Source organism: Lynx canadensis, chromosome B4 (genome assembly GCF_007474595.2).
Source record: "Lynx canadensis isolate LIC74 chromosome B4, mLynCan4.pri.v2, whole genome shotgun sequence".
NCBI classification, from domain to species: Eukaryota; Metazoa; Chordata; class Mammalia; order Carnivora; family Felidae; genus Lynx; species Lynx canadensis.
Window position 1 is genome coordinate 59,334,659 of NC_044309.1, and position 27,626 is coordinate 59,362,284.

The 27,626-nt window shown below is 39.4% G+C and overlaps 1 protein-coding gene across 6 annotated transcripts in view; it reads right to left on the bottom strand.

Moving 5' to 3' along the window:
- Positions 1-27,626, bottom strand: part of ITPR2 (inositol 1,4,5-trisphosphate receptor type 2) — a 505,414-nt gene that overhangs the window by 336,188 nt on the left and 141,600 nt on the right. For all 6 annotated transcript variants that reach the window (XM_030322010.1, XM_030322009.1, XM_030322008.1 and 3 more), the window contains 6 exons: positions 27,174-27,325; positions 24,035-24,134; positions 22,905-23,065; positions 8,291-8,432; positions 5,616-5,777; positions 756-928 (listed from right to left, as the gene is read on the bottom strand). In XM_030322010.1, the coding sequence (XP_030177870.1) occupies positions 756-928; positions 5,616-5,777; positions 8,291-8,432; positions 22,905-23,065; positions 24,035-24,134; positions 27,174-27,325 (890 nt within the window). The remainder of the gene's footprint in view (positions 1-755; positions 929-5,615; positions 5,778-8,290; positions 8,433-22,904; positions 23,066-24,034; positions 24,135-27,173; positions 27,326-27,626) is intronic.

Below are 27,626 nucleotides of genomic sequence, written 5' to 3' on the forward strand. Positions count from 1 at the left end.
GTTTGCTTCTATTTATTTGGTGATATTCATCCCAGAGCACTGTGACTTATTACATTTAGAAAATTATTTATCTGCCCTAAAATGGACTATCCAAGAATTGGATAACAAAACAAAAGCAGATGAAAGCTAATTCTGTGAGTCAAAGCCCCATTTCTACCTTTTAACATTTATTTGCTGCACTACTTAGTAAAGAAAGCTGTCAATGTGCTTGATGTTTCTGCATTCACTTCTCCCACATAAAGCAGCATGGATCAATAGAAACTGAATTGGATGTAATACCCCAATAGTGAGAAATATTACTATATTTTAAATATGTAATAGTAATATAGTATTTCTCACTATTGGGGTATTCTTGGGCAAGTTACGATGTAGGCTTCTATTTTCTCATCTCTCAAATGTGGCTGACCATAGATAAACAGCAAACCTCACGGGATTGTGTGAGGACTTACATAAGACAACGTACACGAATACATTTTGAAAAACTATAAGTACTATACAAACATAAGTGATGAGAATGAAAGTCATTTATATTTAACTGTGTCTATAAAAGGTTTCCATCTCCTACGAGGTAATAAGTCTGTGATACATGATTATTATAACAGCAAGCTCAACATAATTTTGTCCATGAAAGCTAATGGTGTGAAACAACTCCAACTTTTACCACATTCTAAAAATAAAGCAAAAACTCTTTTCCAAAAAGCAAAAATAAAGCACTGTCCCCACTAGTAAAGAACACTGCATGAACCACTTCAAACCTTGGCTCGCGATTTCTCCTGAGTAAACTGACAAATGTTTCTATTTCTTTTGCTGTGATATGTTTCTCTAGTAGTTTTCTGTTGTTGTGCAACAAAGCTGTGATGGTATCTTCTGCCAAAATATCATAGCCAATCTGGGACTGCATGACACAGAAATTCTTAGCAATATATTCCTGCAAAGAAGAAAGACTGTCAGAATGTACTGCAGGCAGCTTAGAAATAACAGGTTCTATTAGAGTCGGCAACATGGATTAACGTATTCATAACAGAAAACTCACTCAAATGTATTGTCAAAAGACAAACAATAATCCCTCAGTAAATATGGCTTTTTGAGAAAGGAAATAAAAACATATGAACATATGCCTGACTTAAATTGTAACAGAAAATTATATACCAAAAATGTTTAACACGGGTGCTTACGTTCTGAAAGTATAAGTGGGAAAAATAAACATAAGCCTAGTTAAAATAACAATTTCTTATGACGTGGTAACTAAAGGTTTTACCAGCCTAACAGAGGCCTTTCTTCTACCTCACAAAAAGTCATAACTGACTGTATCAAATAATAGAAAGAAAATGACTCTCTGATACTTTGTTTATGAGGCATGAGATCTATACTGTTACATGAAGACGCCAGGCAGACTTGTGGTGATTTCTTTTTTTGCACATATGCCAATTTGTTAAATCTTCTCTTTAAAACAGTGATGAAATTCCATACCATTTTTTATCTTAAAAAGCTACCAAACAAGATAATATGATTAATCAGTCACTTTATGGACCAGATCATTCATCCAATAAATATTTCTTGGAAGCCTACTATATTCTAGGCTATTTGAGAGATTAGGCATATGGTGGTAAACAAGATAGATGAGTTCTCCTGGAGCTTATATCCCAGTGTGCAAAAAGGCAGTAAATGAGCCAATAAATATGATCCTTTTAAATGTTAATAAGCGAAAGAAAATAGAGGTATGGGGAAAGGTGACAACCTCAGATGGGGTAGGTGCTGAAGAAATGATATTTGAGCTGGGCTGGAAAAGATGGGAATGATAAAAAGGAGACAGTCATGGGGAGAGAAGCCATCTAGGCAGTAGAACCATGCTCTTCATGTTCTATAAACAAAGGTGGCCATAGTAGCTACAGACTAGTAACTATGGAGAAAGCTAGAGCTGAAGTTGGAGAGGTTGGTCCTTGAGAGCCCTGGTAAAGGACAAAAATGTTACTCTAAGAGCAGGAAAAGGCCATTGGGAGTTTCAATCATGCATTATTTAATCTGCTTCTCATTCTTCACACTGACTCTCCTATATTCCAAGCCGCCATTGCTCATGTCCCACATTCTGGGTACAAGTAAGAATCCCACACAACCATAAATAGACCCAGTAAGTTTAACTAACTCCTTCCACAATCCAAAGTTCTCACTTCCAATTTCTTGGGGATTCTCCTTGGGCATGTACCTCTGGTTCTATGATGGGAAAATTTATTGATTAGAAAGTGGGGTGTGGTTTTTTTTTTTGCCTTAGGTAAAATTTACAGGAACCTATCTATTCCTTGAAAATGATACACATTGGACAAATCTAATTATATTCTAGGCAGCAATTTTGTGGTCTTTCAAAATGATAGCTTCATATTGGGTAGCCAGTTAAGTAAAGTAAATGTTCTGTTGGTATATCATTTTAAAGACATGTATTGATTTATACACTTTTATGACTGCTGTAATCATACTCTAGTATAAGGCAAACCTCCAAGATGTTTGATAAATAGATCAAGATGTTGATAAATCAGATCAATTTAGAGGTTGACACCATATTCTATAAATAATAATAAACAGACACTCAACATTAAAGACTTGGGTTAACACTAAGTCACAAAAGAGCTCCCTATTAAGACTCTATACAATATAGATTAGGATAAAGGAAAATAAGATAATTATGCAAAAATTAGAAAGTATTTCTACCTGTATTTTAAAATTATGTTCTAAAAACATCAGAAAGCTGCTCTATGCTTAATAAAAGCATTTTTAATTCAAAAGAAATGAGAAAAAAATCTTATGCATCTATCACTGAGACTGAATTGGAGCATGCATGAGAACATGAGGGAAAATAAAATCTAACCCTCAGTAAATGCTGGACATTTATTCTTTTGTCACCTCAATGAACTACATCTTGGGGAGACATCCCAAAAGAGAAAAAGAGTGTCCCCCCACAGTCACATGCTCTAAAGAAACCCAGAAAGTAGGTCACCAAAAGTGAATAAACATTTACTTGGAGAAGTGATACACCTGGGTAGGGTGAACTAAGAACAAAGAAGAGGAATAATTATAGGCGTAGAATGTGTGTGTGTGTGTGTGTGTGTGTGTGTGTGTGTGTGTGTGTGTGTGTGGTTTCCACTTATCAGGCGGATGAGTGTTTTCAGAGGAGAAATTGCACATACCTCAGCACACTAGGCATGAGTCTTCAGCTAAGACTAACAGGAGTTGAGATAAAATTTGTGTGCCAGACGAAGAAAGGACATCAGTTAAGATATGCCACCCGGGGGGCGCCTGGGTGGCTCAGTCGGTTAAGTGTCCGACTTCAGCTTAGGTCATGATCTCGTGGTTCACGGGTTCGAGCCCCACATCAGGCTCTGTGCTGATGGCTCAGAGCCTGGAGCCTGCTTCCGATTCTGTGTCTCCCTCTCTCTCTGACCCTCCCCCCATTCATGCTCTGTCTCTCTCTGTCTCAAAAATAAACATTAAAAAATTAAAAAAAAAAAAAAGATATGCCACCCAGGGAATCTACTGGGGACTATCTGAACAAACAAAGCCAAGGAGATCTGACAATGAAGCATAGGGCAGTACTATAGAAAGAAGGTCCCTGAGACCTTTCCAAAGGCTAAGCACAGTCAAGATTGGTGGATATTGTGGACCTATGGGACTCAGAGCATCAGATAAACTCTGTAAACCTGGTGATTTTTCAGTAAATGCCGTCTCTCTAACACAACACAGCACCTGTGTGTGGAGTGGCGGCCTACCTAGCAAAGTAGATATTTCCAGATGCAAGAAGAGAAAGGAGGCCAGGTAGAATACACTGAGCAACTTCTAAGCCCCCATCTCCATCCCAGGTCTTCACAGAATAACATGATCCCTAATATTGAGTAGCTTCTGGGACATAGACTCTCTGAGTGCTGAAGGTCCATCATTTAATGTTCTGGAACTTAATTTTTTTCCACCAAAATAGGAAGGACTCTACCTACTTTATCTTGCCATCTTAAAGGAATGAAGCTGGGGAAAATAAATCTGATGGCAGTATTTCCAATTGGAAAGAAGGCTGTTTATAACCAGGATTATATTCAAAAGTATTTAAGGATTTGTTTATATTATCCCCTCTCTCACTCTTTTGCTCTTTGCCATATTACTTATCTTCTAACTAGTTTGTTTTACATATTCTTTTTAGCCTTCTTCTCAAACTTGAAATAGAATTTCAAACCCAATGTATTTTAACATTTTTTATAAAGCAAATTCTTTGTTCTCACCAAGAAAGTTTCAAACTACTAAGAGGCCATAGTGTGATGACTAAGAGCCTAGGTTTGAATACTGGCTCTAGTCATAACACTATATAATCTTTGGTAACTTATTTAACCTCCATGTAGCCTCAGTTCCTCATCTTAACTCAGTATCACCTGAGTTAAGTTGTGAAAAGTGCTTAGAATTGAGCCTGGTAAGTAAACACTCAATAAATACCACTGACTATTCCCAAGTAACCGCTACCTTCTAGGCCTGACATCCTGGGCCTATGTGGCTCAGTCTGACCTGCCTTACCAGCCCTCTCACAAACTAATCAGTTTTCTCTCAAACTGGCTAAGAGAAACATGGGATGCTAATTTATAAAATAATGATTTTAAACAAGTTTATATTACACAAATGTATATTATTATATACATTTATTTATATATTTATATATATTATATATAAATGCAAAATATTTTGTATTTTTAAGATAAAAATGATACTTGGGGCACTTGGGTGGCTCATTCAGTTAAGTGTCAGACTCTTGATTCCGGTTCAGGTCACGATCTCACATTTCATGAGTTTGAGCCCCGTGTAGGGCTCTGTGCTGATGGCACGGGGCCTGGGATGCTCTCTCTTCTTCTTTCTCTGTCCCTTCCCCGCACACGCTCTCTCTCAAAAATAATAAACACTTTTTTAAAGATAAAAATGACACTTTAATTTAATTTGCCATTGGAAACTTGCCATTGGCAATAGTCCAGGTTTCCTGTTCTCCATAGTTAGAACCATCATAGGACGAAAGTGCCCTTGCTAGCATCCATCATTCTCTCTTCATAGACTCTTCTTCACTAAAAGCCTGTTCCGATACAGTTTAGGAAAATGATTGTCATCCTCCTCAAATGCTTCCTTCTCCAAACACCCTTCCTGGGCTCCCCTCTCCTGAATTCCCATGCCATCTTTTCTCTCTCATGTCCGCTCTTTGCCTCTCCCTCATGTTTCAGACATACATACCATATCTTCACCACCAGACACAGAACTCTTTGGCCTACACATGATGATCCAGAACCTCACATGTCAAGAAATGTCAAGAAATGTCTCCCACCTCTTCACATAACACATCCAGCATGTCTCCTGCCTAGCAAAAGCTAATACCATGCCCAAAGACTTCAGGTATCTTCCCCAAAGGTTCTAACTGTACATGGAAGAATAAATACGTCATCACAAAAATACTTACAGGTCATTTTTTTGTGTGGCCAACATAAAACATTTCATTGCAGAGCAGAAATTCCCATTCCTATGTTATGTAGTTTAGAACAGTAACCAAAGACCCTTGCCCATACTTGAAATGTTAAATAGAGGCAAAGACGCAAGCCACCTCTGACCTGATTTTTCCTGTAGTCCTGCTGCGAATGTCTGAGCACGCGGTAACACAGCCTCAGCATGTACTTATAAGGAGCGTATCTTTGGTCCCCCAGATCTTCAAGTCTCAACATTGAGCCTTCTCCTGCTTTCTCCTTAAAGGGTGCTTTAAGAATCCCAAATACCTATCAGGGGGAGAAAAAAAACAAAAAACAACCATCTATTCTGATGAATGGAGGTTCATGTTTTACAAATAAACACAATGACTCAAAACCACTTTTGCAATATTTGAGCAGAATTAATGTAAAGGAAAAAAAAAGACTTAGAATACAGAAACAACACATTAAGAAAAGAAAAAAATACCATGAAAAGGATTCCTTAAATTGACAAAGAACATTTAAATAAAACACTTAATTCTGTTTAGAAATTATATTTTATAAAATAAGAAATAGAAAGATGTTGGGATGTACCAAGTTACACGAACATATTCAAGTAAACTAAAATATAGTTCAATTTCTATGGCTTTACAATTACTTCTATTGTGTTCTATAACTTTCTAAAATCAAAATAATATAAAGAAAACATTTACTTTTCATCTGAAACTGACATCAGAATTTTAGTTCCGAATATTACTTCTAAACCTCTTTCCAAAAGAGTTTATCTATTGTTCCTGGTACATTAAGATGTCACCAAAGCATGGATATATCAGTATTCCAACAAATAAGGCACTTCATGGGCAACTGGTGATGACCAGTGACCAGCATTATAACAAAGGATAGCAGCTGGGAAATATTTAATAAACATTAAGGAATATAACTCTTTTTTTTTTTTTATTTAAAATTTTTTTTTTCAACGTTTATTTATTTTTGGGACAGAGAGAGACAGAGCATGAACGGGGGAGGGGCAGAGAGAGAGGGAGACACAGAATCAGAAACAGGCTCCAGGCTCTGAGCCATCAGCCCAGAGCCCGACGCGGGGCTCGAACTCACGGACCGCGAGATCGTGACCTGGCTGAAGTCGGACGCTTAACCGACTGCGCCACCCAGGCGCCCCAAGGAATATAACTCTTTTAGGCAGCAGGACAGCAGGTAAGGTCACCTAGGGATGAGCTGGTAGTATGAGTAAATTATGAAAGAGCACCTACACAAGGGCATGAGCATTAACACAAGAAAGCAAAATGGAAAGGAATCATCTTTTGTAGTTCATAAAATATAATACAAATTAAAGTTACCTCAATAATTTTATATTCACTAAACCTTGAATTTTCTATTTAAAATACTGAAATAAACAGGGCTCCTGGGTGACTTAGTCAGTTTTTGTCTGACTTCGGCTCAGGTTATGACCTTATGGTTCATGAGTTCGAGCCCCACGTTGGGCTCTGTGCTGACAGCTCAGAGCCCAGAGCCTGTGTCTTCACAGGCTCTTCAAATTCTGTGTCTCCCTCTCTCTTTGCCCCTCCCCTGCTCATGCTCTGTCTCTCTCTCTCTCAAAAATACATAAACATTTAAAAAAAATTTAAAGACTGAAATAAACTATTAGACATGTTGGTTGACGTAATATTAATAAATTATTCAAAGTCCTAAAAGTCCTTGAAATCAAATGTTTTATACAAAAGAATGCTAATGTCAGAAAAGCCTTTGTCTCATTATATTTGCAACCTTTATTTTCTTTGAGAGAAATGTTGATTTTACATTTTTAGACAATCAGCTATAGAATATTAATTGGCAATGTGTCTACTGTTTTTCTTTCCCAACTCCACAAGAACATGTATATTAATAACATGTTTTTTAATTTTTTAAATATCTTCCTTGAGTTCACAATTAATGCAGGAGCCCATTACTTTATACAGCAATTAACTGAATTGAAAGAAACACATAACGGTAGGTATGCCCATATATGCATATTATCAGGAAGTGAATTAATTTACTGGTGTGTTATAAAACAATTTCAGAAGGACACAGTATAGGAGTAGATCTAGACTGCCAGGGGAAAAAAAAAACTAGAATATTATACAGAGCATTTGTGAGCTGATGAGTAGACTACTTTCTTAAGAAGAGAGGGACAGAAGCAGAAAGTAGACGGAGATAGCATTTCCAAAGTTATCCTGTAGATTCTACCTAGAAGATTATCCCAGCACATTTTCTGGAGATAGTCTGACACTGTAGGTTTTCTGAGAGGTCTGCAGAAGGATGTCTCTAAGATGGCCATGGTGATCCCTGCCTCCTGAAATCCACAGTCTTATGCAATCCTGTCTCCTTGACTATGGGCTGGATTTACTGACTCACATCAGATTCAGTTATAAAAAAGGCTGTGGCTTCTATCTGGGTGCACTCTCTTGTTCTCTCTTGGATCCCTCATTTCTAAGGAAAGCAAGATGCTATGGAGAGGTCGGTGTCTACAGAGAGGCCTGTGTGAGTGAGCTGGGAAGTGAAATCCTGTCCCATTCAAGCCAGAGATGACTGCAGCCCAAGCCAGCACCTTGACTGTGGTCTTGTGAAAGACCCTGAGCAAGAACCACCCACCCAAGCCGCTCCCAGATTCCTAATCCACAGAAACTGTGAGACTACTACCTGTTATTTTCAGCCACAAAGTCTTGGGGTAATTTGTTACACAGTAATAGATAACTAACACAAGGACTTTCCTGATGCTATAATTCAAAACAATTCAATGTGCAAATTTAGTACATGAAAACATTCACCTGTGCCAGTATGTTTTGTTCCCTCATTAACTTTTGACGTTCTCGGTTTGGTTTAATGATAACGACATCCAAAACTTCTTGTCCGTTATTAAGTACATCAGCCACAAAGAAGATGAGGTCTTCTAATAATTTGGTTACAAACCTACCATAAAGTGAAAAAGAAACTTTACTCAAATTTTGGAAAATATTTTTTTTTTTAATTTTTTTTTTCAACGTTTATTTTTATTTTTGGGACAGAGAGAGACAGAGCATGAACGGGGGAGGGGCAGAGAGAGAGGGAGACACAGAATCGGAAACATGCTCCAGGCTCTGAGCCATCAGCCCAGAGCCCGACGCGGGGCTCGAACCCACAGACCGCGAGATCGTGACCTGGCTGAAGTCGGACGCTTAACCGACTGCGCCACCCAGGCGCCCCTGGAAAATATTTTTTAATAAGTACTGAGGACTGAAACACTGGAACATTGAGAACATTTTATAATAAAAATTCTTTAATCAACAATATATCTAATTCAGTTAACATTTACCTAAATCTTTATAAAGAGCATGCCTTCTCCAGCTCCTCCAGCCCCCACTCCTGCTTCCAGTTCTAATCAAGTATTTGCAAAGACAATTATGACATAAAGCCACGTGAGCCCAAATAGAAGATAAGTTGATAGGCTAACACCACCAGATCATTTTCTAGAACTGACTAGCAAAGAAGAGCATTTCTGCTTAAGGGAGAAAGGCTCAATTTCTAAATTTCTAAATTCAAATCCTTTTTCTACTATTGACTCAAACTACATTTCCAATCTTCACCATACTTCTGCATTTCCAATGAACAGAATAGGAAACACTTAAATGATGTATGAACAGAGTCAGAGCAAGCAATCAGATGTTTTAAACTGTTCTCAAACTATTACCTGATCTATAAAAATCACGGCACTCTAAAATCATATATTAACGTTCACCTTTAACTCTACATTTTGGTTATTATTTTAACTATTACTTGAACTTCAGTGGCATTCAGAACCTAATATGTCTTAAAAACCCTTCCTCCCTTAGCTTTCTTCTTCCTCCTTCCTCTGCCTGTTCTTCGTCATTTTCTACATGAATTTTTAAATTTGTTTTAATTTTTTTCAACGTTTATTTATTTTTGGGACAGAGAGAGACAGAGCATGAACGGGGGAGGGGCAGAGAGAGAGGGAGACACAGAATCGGAAACAGGCTCCAGGCTCTGAGCCGTCAGCCCAGAGCCTGACGCGGGGCTCGAACTCACGGACCGCAAGATCGTGACCTGGCTGAAGTCGGACGCTTAACCGACTGCGCCACCCAGGCGCCCCAAATTTGTTTTAATTTTTGAAAAATTTTGTCCAGCAAATATATATACATATATATTATCCATACACATGAGCATAATCATTCACTATTATTAGCATGCCCAATCATGATCACATCAATAAGAAAACTATAGTATAAGAGATCAACAATTCCAGAAAAGTATAGAATGTATTTAGTTAAGAAGCATTTTGATCCTATCTCCAGATTTACCTCCTGAAAGAGAATGTACTTTCATAGAGTCAAATGAACATACCCAGAATCCAGAATTTAGCCACCTACAGGCAAATTTCAGCATACTTCCCAAATCATAAATTCCACTCCAAAATTTCAGGGATTCTATGCTTTCTTGGTGTACCTATGTTAAATTTGAACCCAAACTGTTTCTTTTCGAAAATGTGCCTGATAAGATTCACTCACATAAGCTCTGAGGACAATCAGAGAAATGTAAAATATGATTCATGTGCATTGAAATGTGGTGTTAATTTCTTTTGAAAAGCATAAATATATGTATTTTCTTTTTAAAATTATTAATATTCTTTTCCTCCTCTGTTTCAGATTAAGTGTATTCAGATGTTTAGATATCTAAGAAAGCACAAGTTTGGGGCAACTACAAATCATTCTGTTTTAAAGTCTTCCAGGTGGCCTGAATTGGTGACAATTAATGGAATGATGATGAAGACAATTAAGTCTTAATTGAAAATCATTATACATTAACCCTGCTTGCACAGCGTGACTCCTCTGATGATGCAGCAATGGAAGGCAAGAAAACCAGTCTTCTCTTCTGACCTCAAAACTGTTGAAACTCTTTTTCTCCCTTTTCACCTCCAGCACCCCATCTGTGGTAAGCAACTGGGTTTTCTCAGGTTAGATCAAACTCCAATTCTTTTTTTTTTTAATTTTTTGAATGTTTATTTATTTTTGAGAGAGACAGACAGAAATAGAGCATGAGTGGGGGAGGGGCCAAGAGAGATGGAGACACAGAATCCAAAGCAGGCTCCAGGCTCTGAGCTGTCAGCACAGAGCCCGACACGGGGCTCGAACTCACGAGCCGTGAGATAATGACCTGAGCCAAAGTCGGATGCTCAACCGACTAAGCCACCCAGGTGCCCCATCAAACTCCAATTCTTTACTGAGAAGTGGTTTGGTCCTACTAATTCACCTCATTTTATTAATTTGCTTATACTAAAAACTTTCTGTGTGGCTTTGTGATATGCAGCAACGATAAATAAGATATAGTTTTTAAAAGACATACCTAAAATAACAAAACACTTTGTGGATTAGGAACAAACTAAGAGAGACACAGCGATAAGCAAGGATAATGCTCAATCCCCGCAAGATAACTGGGACTGGAAGCACAGAGCAGGAAACTAAGTTCAAGATCTGAAAGCAGATATTAAAGTAGGAATTTTCCACCTCGGAAGAGAACCTTAAAACTTGGGTGGCCCCTTTTCAGCTCTGGCTGTGCGGTAGGAAACTCACATAAAGACTGGACCTAGCCACCTGTGAGGTCAACAGCTGAAGCCTCAAATTACCATAGGATGGGGAACTCTGTTCTCAACCATAAGACTGACAGAGGAGATCAGCAAAAGTAGAGAAAGGAAAAGCAAAAACCAGCCACTTAAGAAGAGCCTGCATATTCAAATTCCAAAGCACGTGAGGAAAACAGACATAAAGAAGGCCAGTCCCATCACACGTAAAAAATCAAGAGGTCGATTCATTACCAACAAAATGCAGGTAACAGAACAATTTCAAAATAACTTTTAAATAAGTCTTTTCAATCACCAAAGATATAAAGAAAGATGGGGCGTCTGGGTGGCTCAATCGGTTGTGCATACGACTTCGGCTCAGGTCATGATCTCGCGGTCTGTGAGTTCGAGCCCTGCGCCAGGCTCTATGCTGATAGCTGGGAGCCTGGAGCCTGCTTCAGATTCTGTGTCTCCCTCTCTCTCTGCCCTTCCCCCCTTGTGCTCTGTCTCTCTCTGTCTCTCAAAAATGAATAAATGTAAAAAAAAATTTTTTAAGAGATAAAGAAAGCAATTATATACAAAAGACAAAAATATCTTAAAAAGGCAGATACAAATGAACACAACAGAACCAACAGAAATCTGAGAAAAAAATTATAATCATTTCAACAAAAATCTAATTCACAAAGGTAAACTATTCTATACACAAAGAAAAAATATTGATTTATAAGACAATATAAAAAATCAATGCAAGGGAGGCGCAGGAAGATGGCGGCGTAGAAGGACGCTGGGCTCACCGCGCGTCCTGCTGATCACTTAGATTCCACCTACACCTGCCTAAATAACCCAGAAAACCGCCAGAGGATTAGCAGAACGGAGTCACCGGACCCAAGTGCCGACGAGAGGCCCACGGAAGAGGGTAGGAAGGGCGGCGAGGCGGTGCGCGCTCCACGGACTGGCGGGAGGGAGCCGGGGCGGAGGGGCGGCTCGCCAGCCAAGCAGAGCCCCCGAGTCCGGCTTGCAAAAGCGGAGGGGCCTGACGGACTGTGTTCCGACAGCAAGCGCGACTTAGCGTCTGGGAGGTCATAAGTTAACAGCTCTGCTCGGAAAGCGGGAAGGCTGGAGGACAAAGGGAGGGTGAGCTGCGGAGCCCCCGGACGACAGAGCTCAGTTTGGCGGGGAACAAAGGCGCTCGCCAGCGCCATCTCCCCCGCCCATCCCCCAGCCAAAATCCCAAAGGGAACCGGTTCCGGCCAGGGAAATTGCTCGCTCCGCGCAAACACCCAACTCTGTGCTTCTGCGGAGCCAAACCTCCGGCAGCGGATCTGACTCCCTCCGGCTGCCACAGGGCCCCTCCTGAAGTGGATCACCTAAGGAGAAGCGAGCTAAGCCTGCCCCCCTCCCGCCGTGCACCTTGCCTTCCCACCCCAGCTAATACGCCAGATCCCCAGCATCACAAGCCTGGCAGTGTGCAAGTAGCCCAGACGGGCCACGCCACCCCACAGTGAATCCCGCCCCTAGGAGAGGGGAAGAGAAGGCACACACCAGTCTGACTGTGGCCCCAGCGGTGGGCTGGGGGCAGACATCAGGTTGGACTGCGGCCCCGCCCACCAACTCCAGTTATACACCACAGCACAGGGGAAGTGCCCTGCAGGTCCTCACCACACCACGGACTATCCAAAATGACCAAGCGGAAGAATTCCCCTCAGAAGAATCTCCAGGAAATAACAACAGCTAATGAGCTGATCAAAAAGGATTTAAATAATATAACAGAAAGTGAATTTAGAATAATAGTCATAAAATTAATCGCTGGGCTTGAAAACAGTATACAGGACAGCAGAGAATCTCTTGCTACAGAGATCAAGGGACTAAGGAACAGTCACGAGGAGCTGAAAAACGCTTTAAATGAAATGCAAAACAAAATGCAAACCACCACGGCTCGGATGGAAGAGGCAGAGGAGAGAATAGGTGAACTAGAAGATAAAGTTATGGAAAAAGAGGAAGCTGAGAAAAAGAGAGATAAAAAAATCCAGGAGTATGAGGGGAAAATTAGAGAACTAAGTGATACACTAAAAAGAAATAATATATGCATAATTGGTATTCCAGAGGAGGAAGAGAGAGGGAAAGGTGCTGAAGGGGTACTTGAAGAAATCATAGCTGAGAACTTCCCTGAACTGGGGAAGGAAAAAGGCATTGAAATCCAAGAGGCACAGAGAACTCCCTTCAGACGTAACTTGAATCGATCTTCTGCATGACATATCATAGTGAAACTGGCAAAATACAAGGATAAAGAGAAAATTCTGAAAGCAGCAAGGGGTAAACGTGCCCTCACATATAAAGGGAGACCTATAAGACTCGTGACTGATCTCTCTTTTGAAACTTGGCAGGCCAGAAAGAATTGGCACGAGATTTTCAGGGTGCTAGACAGAAAAAATATGCAGCCGAGAATCCTTTATCCAGCAAGTCTGTCATTTAGAATAGAAGGAGAGATAAAGGTCTTCCCAAACAAACAAAAACTGAAGGAATTTGTCACCACTAAACCAGCCCTACAAGAGATCCTAAGGGGGACCCTGTGAGACAAAGTACCAGAGACATCACTACAAGCATAAAACATACAGACATCATAATGACTCTAAACCCGTATCTTTCTATAATAACACTGAATGTAAACGGATTAAATGCGCCAACCAAAAGACATAGGGTATCAGAATGGATAAAAAAACAAGACCCATCTATTTGCTGTCTACAAGAGACTCATTTTAGGCCTGAGGACACCTTTAGATTCAGAGTGAGGGGATGGAGAACTATTTATCATGCTACTGGAAGCCAAAAGAAAGCTGGAGTAGCCATACTTATATCAGACAAACTAGACTTTAAATTAAAGGCTGTAACAAGAGATGAAGAAGGACATTATATAATAGTTACAGGGTCTATCCATCAGGAAGAGCTAACAATTATAAATGTCTATGCGCCGAATACCGGAGCCCCCAAATATATAAAACAATTACTCATAAACAGAAGCAACCTTATTGATAAGAATGTGGTAATTGCAGGGGACTTTAACACCCCACTTACAGAAATGGATAGATCATCTAGACACACAGTCAATAAAGAAACAAGGGCCCTGAATGAGACATTGGATCAGATGGACTTGACAGATATATTTAGAACTCTGCATCCCAAAGCAACAGAATATACTTTCTTCTCGAGTGCACATGGAACATTCTCCAAGATAGATCATATACTGGGTCACAAAACAGCCCTTCATAAGTTTACAAGAATTGAAATTATACCATGCATACTTTCAGACCACAATGCTATGAAGCTTGAAATCAACCACAGGAAAAAGTCTGGAAAACCTCCAAAAGCGTGGAGGTTAAAGAACACCCTACTAACGAATGAGTGGGTCAACCAGGCAATTAGAGAAGAAATCAAAAAATATATGGAAACAAACGAAAATGAAAATACAACAATCCAAACGCTTTGGGACGCAGCGAAGGCAGTCCTGAGAGGAAAATACATTGCAATCCAGGCCTATCTCAAGAAACAAGAAAAATCCCAAATACAAAATCTAACAGCACACCTAAAGGAAATAGAAGCAGAACAGCAAAGGCAGCCTAAACCCAGCAGAAGAAGAGAAATAATAAAGATCAGAGCAGAAATAAACAATATAGAATCTAAAAAAACTGTAGAGCAGATCAACGAAACCAAGAGTTGGTTTTTTGAAAAAATAAACAAAATTGACAAACCTCTAGCCAGGCTTCTCAAAAAGAAAAGGGAGATGACCCAAATAGATAAAATCATGAATGAAAATGGAATTATTACAACCAATCCCTCAGAGATACAAACAATTATCAGGGAATACTATGAAAAATTATATGCCAACAAATTGGACAACCTGGAAGAAATGGACACATTCCTGAACACCCACACTCTTCCAAAACTCAATCAGGAGGAAATAGAAAGCTTGAACAGACCCATAACCAGCGAAGAAATTGAATCGGTTATCAAAAATCTCCCAACAAATAAGAGTCCAGGACCAGATGGCTTCCCAGGGGAGTTCTACCAGACATTTAAAGGAGAGATAATACCTATCCTTCTCAAGCTATTCCAAGAAATAGAAAGGGAAGGAAAACTTCCAGACTCATTCTATGAAGCCAGTATTACTTTGATTCCTAAACCAGACAGAGACCCAGTAAAAAAAGAGAACTACAGGCCCATATCCCTGATGAATATGGTTGCAAAAATTCTCAATAAGATACTAGCAAATCGAATTCAACAGCATATAAAAAGAATTATTCACCATGATCAAGTGGGATTCATTCCTGGGATGCAGGGCTGGTTCAACATTCGCAAATCAATCAACATGATACATCACATTAACAAAAAAAAAGAGAAGAACCATATGATCCTGTCAATCGATGCAGAAAAGGCCTTTGACAAAATCCAGCACCCTTTCTTAATAAAAACCCTTGAGAAAGTCGGGATAGAAGGAACATACTTAAAGATCATAAAAGCCATTTATGAAAAGCCCACAGCTAACATCATCCTCAACGGGGAAAAACTGAGAGCTTTTTCCCTGAGATCAGGAACACGACAGGGATGCCCACTCTCACCGCTGTTGTTTAACATAGTGCTGGAAGTTCTAGCATCAGCAATCAGGCAACAAAAGGAAATCAAAGGCATCAAAATTGGCAAAGATGAAGTCAAGCTTTCGCTTTTTGCAGATGACATGATATTATACATGGAAACTACGATAGACTCCACCAAAAGTCTGCTAGAACTGATACATGAATTCAGCAAAGTTGCAGGATACAAAATCAATGTCCAGAAATCAGTTGCATTCTTATACACTAATAAGGAAGCAACAGAAAGACAAATAAAGAAAATGATCCCATTCACAATTGCACCAAGAAGCATAAAATACCTAGGAATAAATCTAACCAAAGATGTAAAGGATCTGTATGCTGAAAACTATAGAAAGCTTATGAAGGTAATTGAAGAAGACTTAAAGAAATGGAAAGACATTCCCTGCTCATGGATTGGAAAAATAAATATTGTCAAAATGTCAATACTACCCAAAGCTATCTACACATTCAATGCAATCCCAATCAAAATTGCACCAGCATTCTTCTCGAAATTAGAACAAGCAATCCTAAAATTCATATGGAACCACAAAAGGCCCCGAATAGCCAAAGGAATTTTGAAGAAGAAGACCAAAGCAGGAGGCATCACAATCCCAGACTTTAGCCTCTACTACAAAGCTGTCATCATCAAGACAGCATGGTATTGGCACAAAAACAGACACACAGACCAATGGAATAGAATAGAAACCCCAGAACTAGACCCACAAACGTATGGCCAACTCATCTTTGACAAAGCAGGAAAGAACATCCAATGGAAAAAAGACAGCCTCTTTAACAAATGGTGCTGGGAGAACTGGACAGCAACATGCAGAAGGTTGAAACTAGACCACTTTCTCACACCATTTACAAAAATAAACTCAAAATGGATAAAGGACCTAAATGTGAGACAGGAAACCATCAAAACCTTAGAGGAGAAAGCAGGAAAAGATCTCTCTGACCTCAGCCGTAGCAATCTCTTACTCGACACATCCCCAAAGGCAAGGGAATTAAAAGCAAAAGTGAATTACTGGGACCTTATGAAGATAAAAAGCTTCTGCACAGCAAAGGAAACAACCAACAAAACTAAAAGGCAACCAACGGAATGGGAAAAGATATTTGCAAATGACATATCGGACAAAGGGCTAGTATCTAAAATCTATAAAGAGCTCACCAAACTCCACACCCGAAAAACAAATAACCCAGTGAAGAAATGGGCAGAAAACACGAATAGACACTTCTCTAAAGAAGACATCCAGATGGCCAACAGGCACATGAAAAGATGTTCAGCGTTGCTCCTTATCAGGGAAATACAAATCAAAACCACACTCAGGTATCACCTCACGCCAGTCAGAGTGGCCAAAATGAACAAATCAGGAGACTATAGATGCTGGAGAGGATGTGGAGAAACGGGAACCCTCTTGCACTGTTGGTGGGAATGCAAATTGGTGCAGCCGCTCTGGAAAGCAGTGTGGAGGTTCCTCAGAAAATTAAAAATAGACCTACCCTATGACCCAGCAATAGCACTGCTAGGAATCTACCCAAGGGATACAGGAGTACTGATGCATAGGGGCACTTGTACCCCAATGTTCATAGCAGCACTCTCAACAATAGCCAAATGATGGAAAGAGCCTAAATGTCCATCAACTGATGAATGGATAAAGAAATTGTGGTTTATATACACAATGGAATACTATGTGGCAATGAGAAAAAATGAAATATGGCCCTTTGTAGCAACGTGGATGGAACTGGAGAGTGTAATGCTAAGTGAAATAAGCCATACAGAGAAAGACAGATACCATATGGTTTCACTCTTATGTGGATCCTGAGAAACTTAACAGGAACCCATGGGGGAGGGGAAGGAAAAAAAAAAAAGAGGTTAGAGTGGGAGAGAGCCAAAGCATAAGAGACTGTTAAAAACTGAGAACAAACTGAGGGTTGATGGGGGGTGGGAGGGAGGGGAGGGTGGGTGATGGGTATTGAGGAGGGCACCTTTTGGGATGAGCACTGGGTGTTGTATGGAAACCAATTTGTCAATAAATTTCATAAAATAAATAAATAAATAAATAAATAAAATGCTAAGACAAGGAAAAAAAAATCAATGCAGAAAGCAGCACAGAGAGATATAAAAAGGCAAATGATAAAAGGAAAGTGAAAAGATAAAGAGGATGAATGAAGAGGATCCAACATGCATTTAATAGGAGTTCCAAAAGAGACAAGAGAGGGAAAAGGTAAAGAAGTAACATCTGAAAGAAAACACCAGAAAACTTTTCAGAATTAAAGGAAGATCTACGTATACAGACTAAAAGCATACCTTAAATATCAGGTGGGAAAAACAAAAATAAAACTTCCTTATGTAAAAAAATAATAATAATAATTAAACATAAATTCACAGACACAGAGAACAGATTGGTCGTGGCCAGAGGTGAAGGGTAGTGGGTGGGTGAGATGGGTGAAGGAAGTCAAAAGGTACAGACTTTCAGTTATAAAACAAATAAGCCCTGGGTGTGTAACGTACAGCATAGTGGTGACAGTTAATAATACTGTATGTGAAAGTTGCTGCGAGAGTAAATCCTTAAAGTTCTCGATACAGAAAAAAAATGTTGTGACTGTATGGTGACAGATGTTAACTAGACTTATCGTGGTGACGATTTCACAATAAACACAAATATCAAATAGTTAGGTTGTAAACCCAAAACTAATATAATGTTGTACACCGACTCCACTGCAAGTTTTAAAAGTGTGTTTAAAAATTTCCTTGTAGGAGCACCTGGGTGGCTCAGTTGGTGAAGGGTCTGACTTTGGCTCAGGTCATGATCTCACGGTTCATGAGTGTGAGTGCCATGTCGGGCTCTCTGCTGACAGCTCAGAGCCTACAGTCTGCTTTGAAGACTGTGTCTCCCTCTCTCTGCCTTTCTTTCTTTCTCTCTCTGTCGCTCTCTCTCTCTGTCTCTCTCTCCCTCTCTCTGTCTCTCTCTCCCTCTCTCTAAAATAAAGAAACATTAAATTTTTTTCAATTTCCTTGTAAACACATCATAGTAAAACTTCAGGACGTCAAAGACAAAGAAAAAGTCTAGAAAATTACCAAAAAGTAAAGGAAAAATGGCCAATAAAGTAACAATTCTATCAGCAAAAAAACTTCTTAATGGCAACAAAATGTCAGAAAATCATTACATTATGACTTTACTAAAGGAAAATAACTGCCAAGCTAAAATTCTAACACATAAAGTAGCACGTAAGAGTGGAAGTAAAACAAAGATTTTTTCATATATTTAAAAACTGAGATTTATAACCCACAGACCCTAACCAAATGTTTTAAAGAATAAATTTCAGCAAAAAGAAAAGTGAGCCCAGAGAGAAGACATGAGAAGCAAGAAATAAAAGCAAGCTGAAGAAGTAAAAGATAACAAGAAATACAATTCATAGTAAAAATAATTTTTAGGAATTAAAACTTTTAATAAAAAAGGGGGTACATCATAATTTATCTGACACATTTACTCCTTTGTAGATATCAACTATTAGAAAAAAAATTTTTTAATGAAAAGGATGAACACAGAACTATGATTCTAGACAAATATTCCAAGAAAGATGAGAAGGAGAATATCAGTGCATAATTAAACCATTCTGAGGTACTTTACTCCCATGAGAAGAAGAAAGATTTAATAACTTCAAATTTTATAAGAAAGAATATGCAGCTAAAATGTATGGCAAGAATAGTAATAATGCAATTGCTAGAGAACAGCAATAGGACCTAAAGCTTCTAAACCAGTAGAGGAAAAGAAAAAATGAGGAGAAAATACCAGCTTTATCAACCTAACAGAAAGAAGCAAGAGAGGGAACAGACAAAAAAAAGCTACATTAAGAAAAAAAAGATAGAATAAACCCAAACATTTATTAAATGCGAAATAATTGAAAGATGATCAGATTCCATTTTTGTAATTATTTTTGCAGTCTTGAGGTCTTTTCTTTTTTTTGACACATATCATGCCATGGATTCACAGGGAATGGGTTCCATCAGCGCAGACTCTTCCCCATTGCTTCTCGCAAAGCGTGTCTTCTCTGGGTGGAAGACAAAGCGTGTCTTCTCTGGACCAGCATGTGCTTCGGTTGAACCCAAGTATCTACCTCTTCCTCCTCCTTCTTAGTCTGATCATTTTCCTTCACACCCTTCAGGAAGCTATCTCTGCTCTTTGAGTGCTTCATATGCTCAATAGGTACATTAATTCTCTTGGCAAGAATCTTGTCCTTAACTTGTTTGTTTACAACAACGTCAACAGCATGCTGGGTAACACTGTAGACTCTTCCAGTTTTGCCATGGTAACATCTGTGGGGTGTTCCTTTTTAAACAGAGCCAATTCCCCTGATGTCTACACTATCATCTTTCTTGCCGATTCTCATATACGTTGCTGAAGGAAGCACTCCAGGTTTCTAAGAGACCTGAGAGCACACAGCCGTGCCTCAACTCTTTCCCTTTGTGTTGGTCTCTTTGGTGAAATACTGGAAGATGAAGGCTCCAGACAAAAGGGATCAGATTAGGTGAGGAGTTAAGACGGTGGAGTAGTAGGGGGACCCTATGCTTGTCTCATGCCTCAAACATAGCTAGATAAATACCAAATCATTCTGAGCAGCCAAGAAAGTGATCCGAGGACTGAGAGAACAAACTGCACAAGTAGAGGGAGAAAAGAAAGAGATCAGATTAGATTTTTAAAATCTAGCTCTCAAAAAAATAAAATAAAATAAAATAAAATAAAATAAAATAAAATAAAATAAAATAAAAATCTAGCTCTCTGCCGCTCACAAGACACATCACTAAAACAAAATGACCAGGAAATCTGAAATAAATTGATACTCAAAAAGAAGCACCAGAGAAACACTAACCAAAAGGCAGCCAGTGTGGCGACTTTACTATCAGGCAAGTAAAAGTTAAGGAAAAATGATGTTGCTAAGGAAGATGTTAACTTTGAATGACAAAGGTATCTGATCTGGAACAAAGAAACAAACAAAAACCCAAAGATATCTGATCCGGTGATCCCATGTGGGATGACCACCATTCTAGATACTGAGCTTCCATCCTGGGGACTCGGAACCAGCCTCAAACCAGTAAACAGAGTGAAGACGCGGCCGTAGTTCTGTGCTGTTGACTATCACATTATCAGGGCATGTGCATGCTGCCGGGCAGGGCCAGGCATATGCCAGGAGCTCAATAAACATGAATTAATTACATCGCCAAACTGTAAATGCTGCTGAGGAACCCCACATCTTTTTCTGTACCCTCAAAACTAACACATGGTGCAGAAATTCTGGTTTGCGATTACATGCATCACTAACTGAAAAGCAGTTAACCCCGCCTCCACTTTCCCTCCTCTCCCACCCCCACCACGTCCCCAAGACTCTCTATTTTGTTGGTGCAACTATGCACAATAAGATCAGAAATTCCACTGAAAACTATCTGAGATTGAGGATCTTGGGGCATAACACAGGAGCTTGTGCCTCCAGAGCCCATTCCTGGAGCAAGTAAAGGGGAAGCCATGAGAGAGAATTCAAACAACACGGGCATTTTGAGCTAGATCTGCAATATTCTAACACCTCCCCTTTGACCTTGTATCATTCTTTCTGGTTTTGAGTAAGAGAAGATCTAATAATAACTTCATTCTCCAGAGAGAAAAAAAGTCAGAGTTGTGAGGGTATTTTCAGATAGAATTTTATATTGAATTCTAAAACAGAGAAAATAATATAAAAACACTCAACTATGCCAAGAAGTTCCATTGTATTGACAGGCAGCTTTGAGTGAATTGTGATAGGAGATGACTTTTCTAAAATTACTAAATCCAGATCAATAATTGCAACTTCATATTTCTCAAGCATATTTCTCTTTGCTCTGATGTTTCTCACTGTAAAACAGTGGGGAAAGAAGCAGGAACAATAAAAATGCACGATCCCTCATCCCTGGTCAGTCCTGGTCATCCCAGTCCTGAGAGCTCCAATATATGAATGCCTGTGAAATTGGTAAAAAGCTTTCTCTTGTTCAAATGTAAAGGTATGTAGCAGATCATCAAGGGGGGGGATATATAAAAAGGCTTGTGTTCTGGAGCACTGAAAACACATAGACTTGAAAAACGCACACGACTGGGGGCATTTGGGTGGTTTGGTCGGTTGAACCTCCAACTTCAGCTCAAGTTATGATCCCAGAGCTCGTGACTTCAAGCCCCACATCAGGCTTGCTGCTCTCAGTACAGAGCCCACTTTGGATCTTCTGCCCACCCCCCATGTCCCTCCCCTACTCTCCCTCTATCTCACAGAAATAAATAAAACATTTTAAAAAATTCAAAAACAAAACCACACATGATCGAATCCCCCACTTACGTAAAATGAGAATAATGTCCATCTCAGGACTGTTTGAAGGAGTACATAAAATACGTTTACAGTACCAACACAAAATAGGAATGATATCATTGAGAGCTATCAGGATCATTCTCTTTCTCAACCATTTCCAGAACCAGAGCTGAAGAATCGAGGATCCAGTTTCTCTGTGGGAGTTATAAGGGCAGAGTGCTGCACCCTGCAGATTATGTCCTGGCATATTTATTTCATGGTACCTGAACAGACGAACGTGTCTTGCATAAATAAGAATAGAAAAACATAAAACTTCTTTTAGGACTTTTAGAACTCTTAAACACAAATATTAAATGAAGCCCAACAAAAGTATTATGAGTTTTTTATGAAACATTTAAAAGGAAAGATCAGCAAGCAAAAAAACAACTCCAAGTAGGGCGCCTGGGTGGCTCAGTCGGTTGAGCGTCCGACTTTAGCTCAGGTCATGATCTCGCAGTCCGTGAGTTCGAGCCCCGCGTTGGGCTATGTGCTGACAGCTCAGAGCCTGGAGCCTGTTTCGGATTCTGTGTCTCCCTCTCTCTCTGGCCCTCCCCCGTTCATGCTCTGTCTCTGTCTCAAAAATAAATAAACATTAAAAAAATTTTTTTCAATAAATAAATAACTCCAAGCCCAGCTAAAATGGAAAAAAGTGAATATTCGACCAGATTTTAAAGTCCCCATTTTCATTCGCTCACCATGATCCACTCATTCAGAAGCAGGTGTGCCGCTAGGGAGACCATTCTAAATATCCCCTTAGAGCCATTCATTCACTTGAGGCTTACCACAAGAGTTGACAACTGACTCTTGATGACTTAAGAGCCATTTAACAAAATTACTAACCTCCTTTCATTCTGAGTTATTGTACCATTTTCCAGCTTTTTAACTGTGGTCGCCAGCACTTTATTTGCATCATTGGCAAAGTCTAAGTCTCGGACCTCAGACAGCGGGACAGACACAATGGCAAATGCTTCTTTATCTTCTTTTGTTTGGCAAGTTCCAATCTGCAATGTGTTTTTTACACTAAGATTAGTTGTTTTTTAAAATCCGCAATATTTTTCTGGTACTAACACATCTTAATATTGTTTAAGAAATATAAGACAGGGGCGTCTGGGTAGCTCAGTCGGTTAAGCGTCTGACTCCTGATTTCCTCTCAGGTCATGACCTCAAGGTCATGAGATAGAGCCCTGCATGGGGCTCCATGCTGAGCGTGGAGCCTGCTGGGATTCTCTCTCCCTCTCCCTCTGCCACTCTCACCCCCCCTCTCTAAAACAAATAAATAAATACTTAAAAAAAAGAAATACAAGACAGGAATAGATCATCCAAATGCAAGTCCAAATTCCCACTTGCATCATCCACTATGAAAGACTGAAGGGACACACAGATTGTCCATGCCCATTCCTGCCTTGCTCCCAAAGCCCACTAGAAACACATCCTTGCACACTTGTCCTTTGCTTCAGTGTCAACAGAATAGAGAGAATGTACTCCTGGAATCTTCTCCCCTTTCTACATGCTGCTCCCATGCTTTTGGTGTCTGTGCTAGCATCCTCCTGAATCACAGCCCCACTGCAGCCAAGCCACTTAGTTCAGCTACCTAAGCAACTGGCAAAATGAACACTTGAGGAAATGACTTGTAATAATCTCTAATATTGGTAAGGACACATTGTAAGGGACATGTCAATCACCCCCTGATCCTAATCATACAACATTTGTCTAAAAATTAAACAGTTCTCATAGGGTGCCTGGGTGGTTCAGTCGGGTAAGCACCCAACTGTTGGCTTCAGCTCAGGTCACGATCTCACGGCTTTGTGGGTTCCAGCCCCGCATTGGGCTCTGGGCTGGCAGCACGGAGCCTCCTTGGGATTCTCTGTCTCTCTCCTCTCTCTCTCTGCCCCTCCCCTGCTCACATTGTCTCTGTCTCTCTCAAAATAAATAAACTTCAAAAGCATCAAACAATTCTCAAAAACATTTACCTTTAACATAACAGGCCTCTCTTCATCTGTGTCTATGGGGATACTAGTACTTGTTACCCACGTGTTGGTACATAAATGCCTTAACCGAACATATGAGTTCCTAAAAGCAAAACAATACAAAAAACAGATGATTAAAAATTAGCACACTTATATATTAACATATTTAACAGTTTCATACATGATATGAATATATTAAAGACTAGTTGACTCAAGTATAGGTCAGTCTGGTTGAAGGAAAAAGTTCTGAACCAAAGACTACTTCAAAACATGTGGTATTATTACCTAGACCAGTGGTTCTCAAAGTGTGGTCCCTGGACCAGTGGTAACAGCATCGCCTGGGCACTTGTTAGAAATACAAATTCTGAGGCTTTCATCCCAGTTCACTGAATCAGAAACTCCAAATGTAGGGCCAACAATGAATATTTTAGCTGCCTCTCCAGGCAATGCTGATTTGAGAACCACTGACTGAGTGGCCATGTCAGTTAACACAGCTATCTGATCGTAGTTTCTGTAGTGTAATCATTTGCGTGCAAAAGTATTCTTTCAGTGAGAGACTCTCATTATGATTTTGGGGGCAACTGTTCATGTAGAACTTGGTCAAAGTTGACAAGTAGATTTCTTCTTTTAACCTTCATCTTTTCTGTTAGGGTGGGTCAGTTGTTAGCTTGCAAAAGGGAAAACACCAGCATGTTAGTACCCTTCTGTATCCCCATGCCTCTTCCATCGCATCTCTAACAACATGTTTACTTTTGAAAATAAATATGAAAAAAGTAAAAAAAAAAAAAGTTGTGGTTTATATATACAATGGAATACTACTTGGTAATGAGAAAGAATGAAATCTGGCCATTTGTAGCAACGTGGATGGAACCGGAGGGTATTATACTAAGTGAAATAAATCATACAGAGAAAGACAGATACCATATGTTTTCACTCATATGTGGATCTTGGGAAACTTAACAGAAGACCATGGGGGAGGGGAAGGAAAGGAAAAAAAAAGTTAGAGAGGGAGGGAGGCAAACCATAAGAGATTCTTAAGGACTGAGAACAAACTGAGGGTTGATGGGGGTTGGGGGAGAGGGAAAAGTGGGTGATGGGCATGGAGGAGGGCACTTGGGATTAGCACTGGGTGTTTGTTGCATGGAAACCAATTTGACTATAAATTACATTTTAAAATAATAATTAAGAAAATACAGTAGTGGCCTTAGGAAGAAAAAAAAAGTATATACAGCCAATCTTCATTATTTATGGATTCTGCACTTGTGAATACACCTATTCCCTAAAATGTATTTGCAACCCCAAAACCAATAGTCAGGGCACTTTTGCAATCATTCTTGGACATGAACAGAATGGCAAAAAATTTGAGTCCCCACTGTGCACATTTCCAGTGAGGCTGAACAAGGCAACACTCTGCCATCTCGTTTCTGCTCCGACTATAAATAAGCATCCTTTTCATGATCTATCCAGTGCCATGTTTTTCCAGATTTCTGTGCTTTTTGTTGATGAGTCTGCTGTTTAAAACAGCCTCAGGCATAGTGCTGCAGTGCTGTCCAGTGTTCCTAAGGACAAGACTGTGATGTGCCTTATGGAGAAAATACTTATGTTAGATAAGCTTCATTCAGGCATGATACGGTGCTGATGACTGTTAGTTTAACGTTAATGATTCAACAATAGATAAAAAAAAATAAGGTGTCTTTAAACAAAAATACACACAGCACAAGATTACATGTTATTGACTAATGAAAATATTGTGCCCAGAGGCTCATAGGAACCTAATCCTTCATGTCTTCTAGGAGCAATGGCTCGGTATTTGCTATTTCAGTGTACCGGGAAAAAAAAACAGAACCAACTGTGTATGAACTGTGAGGGAATACTGAGAAAGGACAGCTAGAACTTGATCCAACTCAAACATTATCATCTTAGTGACCTTTAATTATTATCATTTCTTTAACAAATATGTATAAAATACCTGCTAAAACAAAAGCATTGTGATAAGTTCTCTGCCTCCAAGCTGCTGAGAGTTAAGTAGGAAATATAAGACATAAATAAATCCTACAACAGGAGGCAAAAAGCATTAAGACCAATAAAACCCAAATAAAATGCCAAGGGGCTCCAGGAAAGAGAGAGGCTCAATCAGCATCGTGACTTTGTTCATTCATAAAGGCAGGTGCAATAGAGACTGATTTTCAAAACTGTAAAATAGCACAGGGGCTCCTGGGTAGCTGAATTGGTTAAGTGTCCTACTTCAACTCAGGTCATGATCTCACAGTCTGTGGGTTCAAGCCCCGCGTCTGGCTCTGTGCTGACAGCTCAGAGCCTGGAGCCTGCTTTGATATCTGTGTCTCCCTCCCTCTCTGCTCCTCCCTTGCTTGTGTGTTCTCTCTCTCTCTCTCTCTCTCTCTCTCAAAATATGAATAAACATTTAAAAAAAGAATACTTAAAAACAAGAAGGTAAGACATTCTCTTACCTTATGTTCTGGCTACCTCATTACCAATTCCACTTCCCCATCCCTCTCTCACTTAGGTCCCAAATGTCCTAAATTAGAGAGGCCATTTCTGAACACTAATACCTAATACAACTCTGCAGTTTTTTTTCAAAGCAGTTTTATTACCTGCTCTGGTATTTTATGTTTATTTTTCTATTGTCTCTATTCCTCATTTGAAATTAAGTATAGAACCAGTTTGTTCACTGTTCACTTCCCAGTGTCAAGGGCAATGTCTGTTAAGTTCAGTAAAGGTTTGTTGACTGAATGACTAAAGAAATGAACACATGGATGAATGAATGAATGAATGAAATCTGAAATTTGACATAATAGAAATAAATGATATAAGTATTAATAGAAATTCCCCTAGATTATTTTTCATGTTAGAAAGCAAAGGCCATACCAGTAATAAGAATAAATAATCGTCATGAATTTTTCACAGTTTCTTCGGTCCTGCACATTTTAATTATTTATGAGAATAAAACAAACTATGTTAATCTTCTCACAAGAGAAGCATGATTTTTACACACTAGTTCACTTATGCTTACTCCACTGATATCACAAAAGTTCCATTAACGTTGTATTTTCATTCCTTATCTCCCATTACAATCACTCAAAGAAATGTTTTTATTTAGCCGTATACATATAATTGTTTTTACCTTGGGACCAGGCAGTCAGCTCTCTGAAGAGTTGTGGCATCCAGTTCAAAGAGGGATGCAATATCATTTCCATGGGGTACTGAGACTAAAGTGTACATGATCTTTTCCCCTGCCTGGCGTTTCTTCTTTGAAGTTGGAAGATCTCCATCTCTCTGTTGAAGAGGCACAAAGTTACCTACTTTTGTCAGGTTTCTTCCTAAACTCTTCAATGAATCAGAAGGTGGGATTTAAATGTGAACAGCGTCTCTTCATTGGATTATAGAGATGTCCGTTTTACATCATCCAAAAAGGGCAGGTGAAGCCTCATAATCTTAGAGGTAATTATTACCAAGTGATAAGTCACACATTCATGGAGGGAAGGCCTGATCTGGGCAAATAACCAACGCACTAACAGTCATAAGAGTTGTGCTCCCTTACCTTGTCTTAAACCTAGTTACAGAGTAGTTTTAACCA